This window comes from Perna viridis, chromosome 3 (genome assembly GCF_037379345.1).
Source record: "Perna viridis isolate PV_CMFRI_1.1 ecotype Kerala chromosome 3, ASM3737934v1, whole genome shotgun sequence".
Classification (NCBI taxonomy): domain Eukaryota; kingdom Metazoa; phylum Mollusca; class Bivalvia; order Mytilida; family Mytilidae; genus Perna; species Perna viridis.
In genome coordinates this window covers 50,105,342-50,119,426 of record NC_142447.1, presented here as the reverse complement: position 1 = coordinate 50,119,426, position 14,085 = coordinate 50,105,342, and the positions used below count along the sequence as shown (strand labels likewise).

At 32.2% G+C, this 14,085-nt stretch overlaps 1 protein-coding gene across 10 annotated transcripts in view; it reads right to left on the bottom strand.

Annotated features, from left to right (window-relative positions):
- Window positions 1-9,154, bottom strand: part of LOC148622752 (semaphorin-2A-like) — a 39,951-nt gene extending 30,797 nt beyond the window's left edge. For 6 of the 10 annotated variants that reach the window (XR_015920688.1, XM_088572912.1, XM_088572915.1 and 3 more), the window contains exons 1-2: window positions 8,936-9,154; window positions 8,603-8,677 (exon numbers count right to left, since the gene is read on the bottom strand). Coding sequence is in view for 5 of the 10 variants with exons in the window: in XM_088572912.1 (XP_088429038.1) it covers window positions 8,603-8,648 (46 nt within the window). In the remaining 5 variants the exon portion in view is untranslated. Of the gene's footprint in view, window positions 1-7,446; window positions 7,608-8,104; window positions 8,229-8,602; window positions 8,678-8,935 lie in introns of those variants that run through there. The other 4 variants (XM_088572919.1, XM_088572918.1, XM_088572920.1 and 1 more) reach the window with 4 other exon arrangements.
- Window positions 9,155-14,085: the final 4,931 nt, after the last annotated feature.

The window sequence follows — 14,085 nt, the reverse complement described above, 5'->3', positions numbered from 1 at the left end:
AACTTCAAAATCAACCAAATACATTGTAATTTTGGTTTGATTTCGAAAGTACTCTGCATCTTAATCATGTGGTATTGACTAAGTAAATGAAATTAGTAACAACTATCGTTTGGATCAAGTTAACAAATAGTAAGAACAATAATACATACATACAGCCCCCATATACAGTAAAATTATAACGTATCGTGGTAATGAATTTACCAATATGGAAAAATTAAAAAAAAGGAACAATCTCTTTTGCAAAGTAAATGAATGATAACAGGACATGGTGACTGCGATATTTTTTTATGCCTTATTAATAGAATTATTAAAAAAACCTATATCCCTTTCCTGACAAAGAAATGTTTTTCTCTTTATTAATCGTTTTAATTTCTGTTTCTCTGTGTAATTTAATGCAGGGTTCTTTAGTCACCGAAATCATCTAGGACATAGTTGATAATGTTTTTCTTGTTTTGTTTTGTTCGTTTGTGTTTTATTTCTTTTCTTTTCTTTTCGTTTGTTTGTTTGTTTTGTTTGATTTTACCGGCAATTTTTACATATTTTATATTTATTTTGGTATGGCTTAAAACATAACTTTACAAACTCTCTTCAGTTTTTTGACAGTGTCTGAGGTATCAGCAACTTGTCAATGACGGTACAAGAAAGCAAACAAGACATACATTAGTAAAAGTTGTTTTAATAAATTTATTACAGTTACATACACGACAAATATAATTTCAAATCCTGGTAAATACTCTTGTATGATTTGCATTGGCGTTTCGAACATTCAAAATATATACGAATGAATTTGTAACAATAATCTTACCGACAAGAACATTTGACATGACTTTCTAAATATATGTCATATAGAAATAAAAAAAAAAACACACATGATATAGGTAAATAACAAAACAGAAATACGACCGCACAATAATACACTAGAGAGTATTGCTTCTATTCACAATAAAGAGTATTCAGTATCCAAGAGAAAATTCAAAACTTAAGACGATGACTTACTAAGTGTAGTCCATTTATTTTTCTTTATAGCTGTAACAACAAACTGGACGTAAAGTTGGTATATAGATAAACTATTTCAATATTTGTCTTTGTAATAAAACGTACTGTTTTTGCTCTTATGAATACTTTAATTTACAGATAAGATATGTTTTAAACTTTAGGTGTGAAAGATATTGTTTCATATTTGTTTTTTTTTAATTATGGTTTATGTAACCTTAGTACCATCCTACAGGGTTCCAACTACTTTTTGTTTGTATGTGTGGTATACGTGTGATTTCAAGTACTGTCTGACAAGGCTGTTCAATGTATACTATTTCGCATATCTCTTAATCAATTATCATTGATAACTTTGCGCTAATGAAAGGGGAAAGGTGTTAATACCTACATGTATCTGAGAAAATATATTGCACTTACATGAAGTTGTATTTTTAGCAAATCTCATAAAAATGCAAGATTATTTAATAATTTAACAAATATATCGATCACAAAAACGTGGAATGTGACTTATGGAAATACGTCCTCCCTTACAGTGACAGAGCTCACTAGAATAGCACTCAAATATTGTATAAATAACGATTTAAATAGCAAAACTTGATTAAATGCTCTGTAATTTAGCAAGATTCCTTAACGTTGTCAGAATTTCTGGTGGTGTGATGAAGAAATATATCTGACCTAAAAAAACCTTTTGTGTTTAAACGTAAGAAGTCAAATGATTCAATTTGAAGAAGTTTTAAGTAGCAGTCCGCCTAAGAATCATGCCATTTTCACTGAAAATGATTTATTGATGTCAGATATTTTATCCTAATTGACTTTAAATCAGTTGCATATAAGAAAAACAATGAATCAAATGAAACAAATGAAAAATGTTTACACCATTACCATAGCAACAACCACTCCTTAGTAACCGCGAATTTAGGGCCTAATAATCACAAAAATGTCACAATTTGAATGTATTTTTTTAAATATCTAATGGTGGAAATCTACCAAACTAAATAATTATATTAATGAAGTGTGTATTATGGAAAACAATTTACAATGAAGTACAAAGCAATCTGATTGGTTAACATTTGGTTACCATAGCAACCAAAATTCTTAATTTCTGACCATTTGAAATATACGAAAATAGGCTATGTTTAGACCCATTTTGCTAACAAGAGCAAAAAGATATTATCCAAATGTATGCATGGATGTGTAGTAGGTGCTCTCCACTGAAACATATCAAAAATAAAATTTATGTAGTATATCTTTGTTTTTTGCTCATTTGGACCTTAAATCACATAAAGACTTTTCTTCTTCTTAACGCTTTTTATACAAACTTTGTCCAGACCATAACTTCTTTGTCTTTTGATCTAGACTTCTAATATTTGGTATGTTTTCCGGATGTTTTTTTTAAACACTTGCAGATATTGAAATGATTTTTATTATAATCATTATCTGCAAGCGTTTAGGAAAAAAGTCCTTAAAACGATTATTTCTGTAAATTTTGCTAAGTTCAAGGCCCGTAATTTCTGTAAATCATCGAAGTGAAAACAAACACAAACTTGTATTGTAACTCATCAAGGTTAATTTATAATGAAAATCATGTCAATTCAATTCTGCAAATGTTTCATACGGACGGGTCAAACACATTATACCCTGCGCAACTGCATTGCATGGGGTATAATTATTTAAGCTCAGAGTTCTTCTCCTTTGAGAACACATATTCCATAACAGATGTAAAAGATTAGTACTGCTACTGGATTTACGCACAATCAGGTGATGAAGGGCAAGTGATTCTTTACATTTACAACATACTGTGAGGTGAAAAATTGCATGAAATCAGTCATTAAGTTAAGCCAAAATTTTGTATGTCATTTGACCATCAGGTCAAAGGTCATGTTCAAAAGTCACACACCTTGGTACATGACACTCAACCTTGGCGTGAAATACACACATACCAAATGTCAGATATCTTAGTAAAAAGGCAAAAAAGTTATGGCACAGGCAAAACTGGGTGGTATTTTGCCAAAATGTGTAAATTATTTGACCATGAGATTGATAAGTTAAATACCGGTAAGATTTCATCTATTCTGGTACGCAACACTCCACCTTGAGATGATATATCAACAAACTAAATATTACAAGTCTAGGTCAAAAGACAAAAAGCGTTATGGTAAGGACAAATTTTATATGAATAGGTCAAATTTGGTATGTGATTTGAACAAGTTCAAATGTCAACCCCTTTAGTAGGTGATGCCTGGCCTTCGGGTTTTATAATCCCATACCAAATATCAGATGTCTAAGTGAAAAAAACAAAGCAATATTTAGCGCAGACAATTTTTTTTATGCTATTTGGCCAAATTATTGTATATCATTTGACCTTGCAGTCAAAGGTCAAGGTCAAGGGTTAATCTATCTTGAACATTACACTCTATCTTAATGTGATTTACGTACATACAAAAAATCAGATATCTTGGTAAAAGACAAAAAACAATATGGCCAAAACAAAGTTTTTTTATCGTATTTTGCCAAAACTTTTATGTTATTTGTCCTCGGGCCAAAGGTCAAGGTCAAAGGTCACCTACCAAAATATCACTCCCTGCCTTGGTGTGATAAACTTAAATGCCAAAGATCATATATCTAAGTAATAAGACCAAAAAATAATGGCACAGACAAAATTATGTATCATATTTAGCCAAAATTTGTATGGTATTTGACTTTGAGGTTAAAGGTCAAGGTCAAAAGTCTACCACTCTGATATGCAACAATCTACGCTGAGAGGATATACCAACATACCAAATATTAGAAGTGTAGGTCAATAGACAAAAAAAAATTATGGTCTGGACAAAGTTTGTATGAAAAACGTTAAGAAGAAGAAAAGTCCTTACAGGGAGTGATTTTGGGTCCAGATGAGCAAAAAACAAAGATATACTATATATTTTTATTTTTGATATGTTTCAGTGGAGAGCACCTACTATACATTCATGCATACATTTAATTAATATCTTCTTGCTCTTGTTACCAAAACGGATCTGAACATAGCCTATTTTCGTACATTTCAAATTGTCAAAAATTAAGAATTTTGGTTGTTATGGTAACCAGATCTAAACTAATCTGATTGTTTTGTACTTTATTGTAAACTGGTTTTCCTAAGACACACTTCATTTATATAATTATATACTTTGACAAATTCCACCATTAGATATTAAAAAATACATTCAAATTGTGATGTTTTGGTGTTTTTTAGGCCAAAAATTAGTGGTTGCTAAGGAATGGTCGTTGCTATGGTTACGGTGAAAACATTTTTCATTTCTTTATATTAATTCTTGTTTTTCTATTAAATCCTACATATTGCAATTTGGTTCAAATGTCTGACATCGATAAATCACCCACTGCATGATTCTTAGGTGGACTGCTACTTAAATGATTTTATAAAACACAGAATTAATAGAACGTCAACAACACTATGGTTCAGGCGTCGATTTCACAAAAAGTCGTAAGTGTGAAATTGATCGTAAATAATGACGCCACAATGCTATTTTACGATGTGACGTCACAACTTACGATCAACTTTACACTTACGACTCTTTGTAAAATAGACGCCAGGCAGGTGCTTAAAGTACATTAGGGTTATAAGCTGGTGAGGATAATTCTTTTGGGTTAGTTTTTATGCAGTGTCACGGAAACAGTTTGTACAGTTTTCAGGTTATTCAAGATGTAATAGAAAAAAACGTTAACTGGAAGTGTTTGACACGATCGATTAAAACCAAATATTGATGTTGTTGAACACTTGTCAACTCAAAAGTTTTGCGAAAGTCTACATTTCTTCACTTTTAAGAAAACCTGTTTTGTAGTTGATTTATTAAAATTCCGATTCGACTTTTAGTCCTAAGAAATATTACTCCATATTTTTAAAATAACAAGAAAACAAAATCATTCAAGTTAGACCTAAACAATTAACTTACCAATTAAAAAATTAACAACTTTGAAAAGCTGCTTCTATGTAGAAATCTGCTTCAAAGGTCTAAACCAGTATAAAAGTTTGTTATGTTAAATAATAACCTGAACATTGTTATTTAGATTCTTAGTACTATTTTTAAATAGTAATCCATACAAACCGGGGTAAATTGAAATAAAGCTACGATTCTTATTGTAAAAGAGAAGGGACACAAGTTAAAGGGTCATGAATTATATTTGATAAACAGATTCAGGAAAATACATGTACGTCGTATGGGATCTACTAACGTTCCCAAATTTGGATATAAGATGTAATAACCTTAAAGTAAAAAGAAAAATGAAATAAGTCAAGTCACCGAAGGTATTTAATCGAATTTAGTTATATACATCAATAAGCTTAACTGTAGACAATTTCAAGGTTACATGTATTTGTATCAGACGCAATTGCCGTCGCTTGATGCAATTCTGTTAATCAGCTTATTTGTGCAGAATAACTCAATAACTAAACATGGCAACTTTGGAGTGACGTGGAAAGGTATCGTCCTGACTGGTACAAGGCAAAGGCAAGACACTCTTGAATCCTTAAGTTCGAACGAAAATCACTGTATTTGTCCTTTTCACCAGGGATGTACACTACTTTTAACAAACTGTTACTTTTTAAAGATTAAAATATCTATGATAAAATCATCAATTCCTTTTCCTGAGTTGTGAAATTGTTAAAAACATAGAGTAGAGCTTCGTTGTCACAACGGAACTTTTGTTATTCCCACCAAATATGATTTGTTATTAGACTGTTACAAAAAGTCTTTTCCAGACTTGTTAGTGGTCCATACCTCTTCACAATTCAATTCTATGACTCAAAAAGATGAATCACAAATCACTTCAAAATGGACGCCCTAATGATGCAAAGATAAACAAACCACACAAATTTTCGAGTCATAAATACATTAATATTCTCTATACAAATTTCAATTTTGGCCATGTGACAGAAGAATTTCCTCTTATATCGTCTAGATCAAATCTTAAAATAGTATATTCTGATACTCATTCCGCTCCAAATCAACCCTAAGAATCTGACAAGATGATGTACAACTAATTGTCAATTGATAACACGTGAAATCTTGGAATAAGGGTTGAACAAAATAGTTTCATTAAGCGCAATTTTTCGTTGTTTTACAGCTGACGGTATTTTATTTTCATTTTTACAAAAAGTGGCCATATCATTATTGTCACCAAAGTTCAACTTGAAAAGTCTTGAAACCCCCATTTAACACATATTCTGATTCTAATTCTTATCAAACTTTCAGAACTTTAATGAAAACAATGTATTCCTTCCCCACCGAAAATGGGTGATAAATTGCCACAATATCAAAATTCTTAAGTTTTTTTTTAGTAAAAAATGGCATAATTTTCAGTTCAGTAGATCACAGTTTTTGCTGTTGGGTTCTCTTAGTTATTTCAAATTATACCCCTGTAAAGCATGGCTCAGTATGAAAAAAAAGATGTTCATTCAGAGCATACTGTTATACTTTTAAAGGTGTAGCGATGTTGAAGCATCCTTCACTTTTCGAGTTTGAAATGTCACGTCCGTGGTAGACGTAAGAGAAAAGAAAACTTTGACACTATGAACAAATCGCTTCTCATGGTACAGATTAGTACACCACAAAAAATTAACTAGTTTATTTGATGCATACAAATATCTGTAGTGATGACTTTTGTAGCAAAATATTCCTATTCAAGAAGCTCAATTGTTAGAAGTCTAGCACGGTACAAAAAGTCCGCTTACTTGTATTTGTGGCAAGATTTCGGTAAACTTGTTGTCTAATAACAAAAACAAAACGCAGGTAGTGAAGGGGTGTTGCCAAAGATGACAGGAAAGTTGCCATACGGAATGAGAAGTCATCGCATTTGCTGTGTCGCGTCGTTGGTCATGAGTTTTCCTTTCCAATGGATCTCTAAGTGTAGGTCAAATTATAATACTGAATTCACTCACAAAATATTGAGACTTTCTACCAAATACCACGTATTTTTACCTAGGGTTTTTCAGTAAAATATATTGTACTTTTGAGTCGGGATCTCAACTGATAATGAGAAATAGTACTTTTATTATTTGTATAATGGTTTTCGTGGATTGAGTACACCACGATTTTTTTTATCCCAACGAAAAGGAAATTTCCCATTCATTTGTATGGAAGAGTTGTCAAATACACGAATTCAAGAATCTGCGAACTGGTTATTTTTCCAGGAATGAAAATTCTTTCGACCGTGATTGAATCCTTGAAACACATTATTTTAACGAAAATATTATTTCAACATTGCCTGGGGGAAAATTGTCACCCTTCACCTAAATATTAAAGATATTGTTTATTTTTAGTGTAAAACACTATAAAACACATGTTGGATGTACGCTTTATCCAGCACATTTTCTGATTCAATTTTTCACAATATGACTTATACTTAAAAGAGGTTTGCATTTATATATAGATTTAATGCAAAAGTTACGGCATGATTTACTTTATTTACTCAATTTGTTCTGAAATAGATCCTTCTTTTTCTGTCATAGATCTGTGCTGTATGAATTGTATTATTAATAATGTCTTGCACTCTGTTCATATTTATAAATAATGCCTCAAATACGCACCAAAGTTTGAAACTTGTATTTCACATCATGTTACCTGAAATATCAAAATACTGCATGTATCATGAAAAATATTAATAATTATGGAAACAATTTGCGAGTATAGTCTAATGATGAAATAAGTGAAGTATGAAAGTCCATGTATGAAAGGAAAATTAAACTTTAAATGAATCAGATATCCTGTATTATGTTAGACAGACAGTAAAAATATTAATATAAGTAACAAATTGAAGTATATTAGCAAACCTTTACATGTTATGCAAACCAAATCTTTTCTTAAGGCGGGCATGCAGTAACATGCGTAGTTAAGAGCATGTATACAGATTACATTAACGAGAACTTGTGATAAAAAATACCCTTCTCCTTGAATAGATCAATAAATTATTGTCCTATTTTGACGGTACTTGTTATCATTCTTCTTCGTCACACATGACTTGTTTTTACATTGCAATCAAAAACGTATTTTGAAAAATGTACATTTCCACTGTATTAAGGAAAATATTTCTTATTTTCGCGTAATCTATAAACACTTACCATTAATTAGTTTGCACGATCCAGGTTATACTATCAAAATGACATCACTGCACCGTGGCTTTCTACCAATGTCGGACTTTTCCCCCAAAAAATATTTCTTCAAAGAAGTCGCCGATTTACAAATCTTTAAGATAGGCGACAAGACGAAAAAATATAATTTATTTTTGTTATAATGAAATGGGGAGGTAATTCGTGTAGCTATCTGCCTACACTTAATTTGACTGATCACGTCATACAAGGAAGTTAATATTGTATAAAAAATGAGGAAGTAAACCATTTCTTGTACTAAACTGATAAACTTAATTCAACATTCTATTTATCATTCAGGCTTATCTGTATTTAACCAACCACCGATCGTTGTTTTCCTTAACTGTTATATACTGTGCTTCAATGAATAAAATTGAACCTATTGACAAATTATTCACACACTATTGTATCATATTGATATCTGTGATCTAGGTACATATTTAAAAATTTTATAAAATAAGGGTAACTTACCAAAATATATCAAGAGCACTGATGAAGCTAAGACAACAATCCACATGCCTTTATTGATTTCCTATGTAATTTTACCTGTATTAAATAAATTGGGTATCCAATGGTAGTGTGTACACAAACAATAATCATATAAAAGTAAGGTATTGGTTAGTATAATCATAAGGAATATCTGTAAAAATAGATTCTACTTTCTGATCTTTTGTGCCATAGGAACACAAGACAAAACACAAAGCAAATCAAAATAAAATTTACAGGAAAACTCATCTCAGTCGTTATTACCAAGGTTTTTGCCAGAATAAAAAAAAACCGATATACTTGAAGAAGAAATCCTACCTTGTTAGCAATTCGAAAGGCATCCTTCATGGAGTTTAGCAAACAAATTACGAACACAGGCCACTTTTCACATCTCAGTGAGCCAAAAATACAATTTTCATTTTTCTTCTCTTTTTTGTTGATATTTTTACAATTTAGTTCAGGAAGTTATTCATCATGTAAGCGGTAATCTGAAGTACCACAATTCGAGCGGAAATCAATAGAATAAATTAAGGATTAAAACTATACAGGTAAACTACACAAACACACCAAAGGACATGAAATAACAAAATCACACGTATTAAATTTAGAAATAAAAGCCGGACTCCTCTAAAAATTGGAGTATGGATTGGAACATCGGTGGGGTCAACGTCCTCTGTTTATTTTTTCAGAAACTCATGCCAATTTGCCCATTGAAAGGCATGGTAGACAAAAGAGAAATGAAAGGACAATTATAGCACGTTGAACAAATCGGTTCTCATGGTGCAGATTACTAAACTATAATGATATATGAGTTCATGTTGATGACCATAGAACTTATGTAGTGATAATTTTGAACTTGTGGAAGCAATGTAAAGTCTATTCAGGGGCTGAAAATGCACCGATCCCAATTTTCATCATGTTGCGACATGACCTGAACCTGAACATATATATTTTTTTGTGGAGTCCGAGTTGCTCATTTGCTTTTGTTACTTTGTATGTATGATTTTAGTTACTTTATGTTATTTGTTGTGTATGTCTGTTTCTCATGTCTGGTCTTTGTCCCTAGATTACATTCTTTTGATTACCGCTATAACCTTGGTTCCCTTAATTACTCTTTGTGAGGTTGAAACATAAAAAATAAGTTACCTTGCAATGGTAACAACGCCGCTGAAAATTGTCCTGAAAAATGACCATTTCTTTAGCAGACAATTGGTTTTGTACGTGGTCAAAAATAGATAGAATCAAGTATTGTAGCATTTGGAAATTTTTTAAATATCAACGTTTTAGAATTGTGATTGCATATTTAAGGTGTTTTAAGCTATAATTAAAAATATTATGCCATGATTTTTAATTTGGACTGTCTTTAATAAATTTGTGACTTCCATAACCTTAACCCATGAAAATTAAAATTTTGATCCAACTTCTTTCACTTGAAGATGTAAAAGCAGACTAAAAGGAGCTCTCTGAAGTATTTTTTTTCTAAAATACAGTGATTTTTTAGTTTTTTGAAAAGAATAATTGAAATTACTTTCCATGGTTTATGTTCATAATATCTCACAACTACTAAAGGCATAAAAGTTAAACGGATAGACAAAAATGGTTGAACAAAAGCATTGTGAAATATTTCTAAAAATGAAAATCAACACAAAAATGCTAAAGGTGGAACTTTTCCTGGAGTTTTACAGTGGGAGATTAGGGGGCTGGGGATAGTAGCGATTTAGCCTCTATATGTCCCAGTCCTTAATTTCTTGGCAAGTCAAGTTGATGCAGTTTCAATCTATGTATGAGTTATACAATGAAAATAAACCAAACTTCTATGGGTTCCAATTTAATTTCTAACATCATGAAAAGGCAAAGGTCCCCCTTTTTTTAGATACATGTATATTTGTAGTTTGTCTGGTTCTTGAAATGCATCTATATGTACACTAGAAGCCTGCGGAAAGGAGTTTAAAATGCAATCTCCATATAAGTAATCATAACAAAAAAAAATGGCTTTGTAATGAATTTATGTGTCTGAGTTTAAATGATTCGGATTTGGTTTTAGAAAGCTAGCTTGTGTCTATTTAAAGGATCACGTCGGCAGTAACTTTGGAATTTCGCCTTAAAATGTACTTTTGGAGTCTTATTTTGGCAATTTAGAATTCAACATTTTAAGACAAAAGCTTAAACCTGAACCTAAAACCTGTTTTAATGTCTTTTACTTTCAGTAAATTCTGTATAAACATGAAATCTCAGCTCACTTATCACACCAGTAACATCAGAATACAATAATAATATTGACAGATTGACGAAAAAACCTTAACACAGAACGACGATTTTATTAAACTTTACTATCCCCACTTGAACACTCTTCCTACATTAAGAAAATATTTTTTATAATATTTTACAGCTTCTTTCCATGTGTACATGTTATTTTGTTTTTTCAAACTTTTGACTTCTCAACTCTTTACACTACGTTACCACATGATAAATTGAGGACTCGTTTGAAAAGACTTATTTGTAATTATTTTGCTGTGTCAGAAAAATTATGTAATTCCCGGTTACAAATCCACATTTTATTCTAAAACATCGCAGAAGGGCAAAATGTGCTACACAGAAAAGCCATTTGTACTAATTGATAATATATTTGTCACATTTGGTGGAGCTATTTTTCAACAACAAATTGGCATTCCAATGGGCACTAACTGTGCTCCTCTTCTAGCCAATTTATTTATATTCATACGAGACTAAATTCTTCAGAACCTCGTAAAAATAAAAAAATAAAAAGATGCTAAATCCTTTAACTTTACATGCAGATGTATTAATGATGTAATGTACATTAACAACCCTTCTTTTGGTAAATGTTTACCGTCAATTTATCCACCTGAGTTCGAAATAAAGGGGACTACAGAAACAGACTGTTCTGCATCTCGAATTTGACAAAGTAGTCATTTTATCACTAGGACTTACGATAAAAGAGACGACTTTAATTTTAATATCATAAATTTTCCTAACCTGTGCAGCAATATCCCTTCGTTCCCTGCATATGGTGTTTATTTCACAATTGGTTCGCTACGCTAGAGCAAGTGGTAACTACTCTGATTTACTTGCACGCCATAAATATTTTCGTAGAAGACTCCTAAATCAGGGGTATAAGGAAATGCGTCATAAAAGGTCTCTTATAAAATTCTTTTTATATACCAGTCCGTAGTTGAAAAATACTCAGTTTCTTCTAAAGCAATGAGTTTTGATTGTTTTTTGTATAATGTTCTTTGTGCTGATGTGACCGCTGATTTACCGATTATGACAATAGCATGGAAATGCTTCTTAATCACCACTGCTATAGACACGCCGCGATGAAAGAGAGTGGATAAGCGCGCTGTCAAACCTAGATTTAACCCAGCATTTCGTTTGAAGTGCATGTACCAAGTCAAAACAATTGGGTACCAGCTGCTCCGGTGGTGTAATATCTATTTTGCCAGATATATTTTGGACTTCATTATGAATCGGATTAGTGGTGGATAATCTTGATGTTACCCCTATTTATATAAAATTAAGCACATTAGTGCTGCAAATTTACAGAACAGATGTTAGTGAGACTGATTTTTCTTTTTGATGGCAACTTCAGGAAAGATAACTCTATTTTGCAAACATTTTATGGAAACTTATTTGTTAAAAAGACTGTTATAATTAATAAAAAATAAAAAAAAAAAAAACTATACCCAGAACGGCAAATTTATTGAACTTTGATTTCCCCTAGAATCTTGGTTCACTTGCTTACTCTATCGCTGGGTCGATGTTTCTGCCGGTGGATTTTGTTCCCGAGAGTATCATCAGCCCAATAATATAACTTATGGTTTTAAAACAAGAGAAATGACTGCGAAATTGGCTCGGACGTCCCTAGTCTAAATTGGTCCGAACCTGACAACAGACCGGACACACTCTTGCCTTTTAAAACTGTGGTGTCCCCAGATGGGAATCTTAGCACGATCATATCTGGTATGGATAGTGCCCCGAAAATTCCAACAAAGTGTACCCAACCCCACGCTCAGTCTGCTGACCATCTATTTCAGTACATAATTTCTGACAATTTCAAACTGATCAAACCATGTTCTATCACTTTGAATGACATATTTGACTACAACGATGATGAACCATATTGTACTATATCAACATGTTGAATTAAAAACTGCAAAACATGCAGCATTCTAATAACCGACACTTTCTTCACTAGTACATTTTCGAATAAAATCTTTCACAAAAGAAGTCATTATGACTAAGTTGTTAATCGACAAACTTAGTCTGCGGATAAGAATGCGACTTACGCGATCTAGTATATGTCGGTGAAACACAAAAACGATTAAACAAAGGAATGTGCAGTCATCGTTTCGAGAATTAATATTACCGAATTCCCGACAGCTTATCGACATTTTAAACGACAGGATCATTCATTACTCTCATTGAACGTTCGTATTCTTGAAAAAAATATATCATCCAACGAACAGTCCTGTCCTAACTGAATGCTATCGTACGGAAAGGGAGGAATACCGGATACGCATGAGTTTCAATGATACATCAATTTTCAAAGACCCATACGTAGCAAAAATTATAGGGAAGTATAAAGACGAAAGCGAATTACGTTAGCGTCATATGTATTCGACATAACAACTAATTACAAAAACGTCATAGACGTATTATTACAATTCACTTGCACAAAATTAAACAGTCCATGTTCGGAAATTATATTTAAACATTCCATTCACTTTTTTATTCGAAATGTTCACTTTAGATTTAACCACTTTCGAATTTTTTCTTTAGCTTTGATTCTAGCATTAAGTTTCGGTCGCTCGAAAGTTTCTTCAGTTTTACTGTTTTCATCATCGCATGTAACTTCAAGAGGATACAGTTTTATTATTGGTCTATTGGTCTCGTAGTTTCAATATTCTTAGTCCATATCTTTGCTGCACGGAGTCCATCGTTTCCCTTGATTAAATCTGTCACAACGGCAAACTTCCATGTTGATCTAGGTGTCTCATCGTATACTTGTACCACATCCGCTTCTTTGATCGTCTGATTGTTGTTCCCTGATGTGGAATTCTCGCAGCGATGTTAAATATTCACTGATCCACCTTGTTCAGAAATGTGTAAGAATCTCGTATTGTCTCTCAGATCGCTTGTTAAGCGCCAAGCGATTTAACGGTGTGTTTGATTCCTAAATATCAATTTGTGGATACGGTAAAGATGTAATCCTACTGCCATATAAAAAGAGTGACGGTGTCAGCGCTTCACTGTCTCCGAAATCGGACGAAATGTATGTCAGTGGTCTGTCATTGACTCTCTTTTCTACTTCCGTGACAGCTGTGTGTAGTGTCTCCATTTTAATTAAAGAACTTCCTAGTATCTTCTTTAAGGCAGTTTTTGAAAGGGCAATCAGTCTTTCCCAGAAACCACCAAACCATGGCGCACGCTTAGGAATAAAACGATTATCT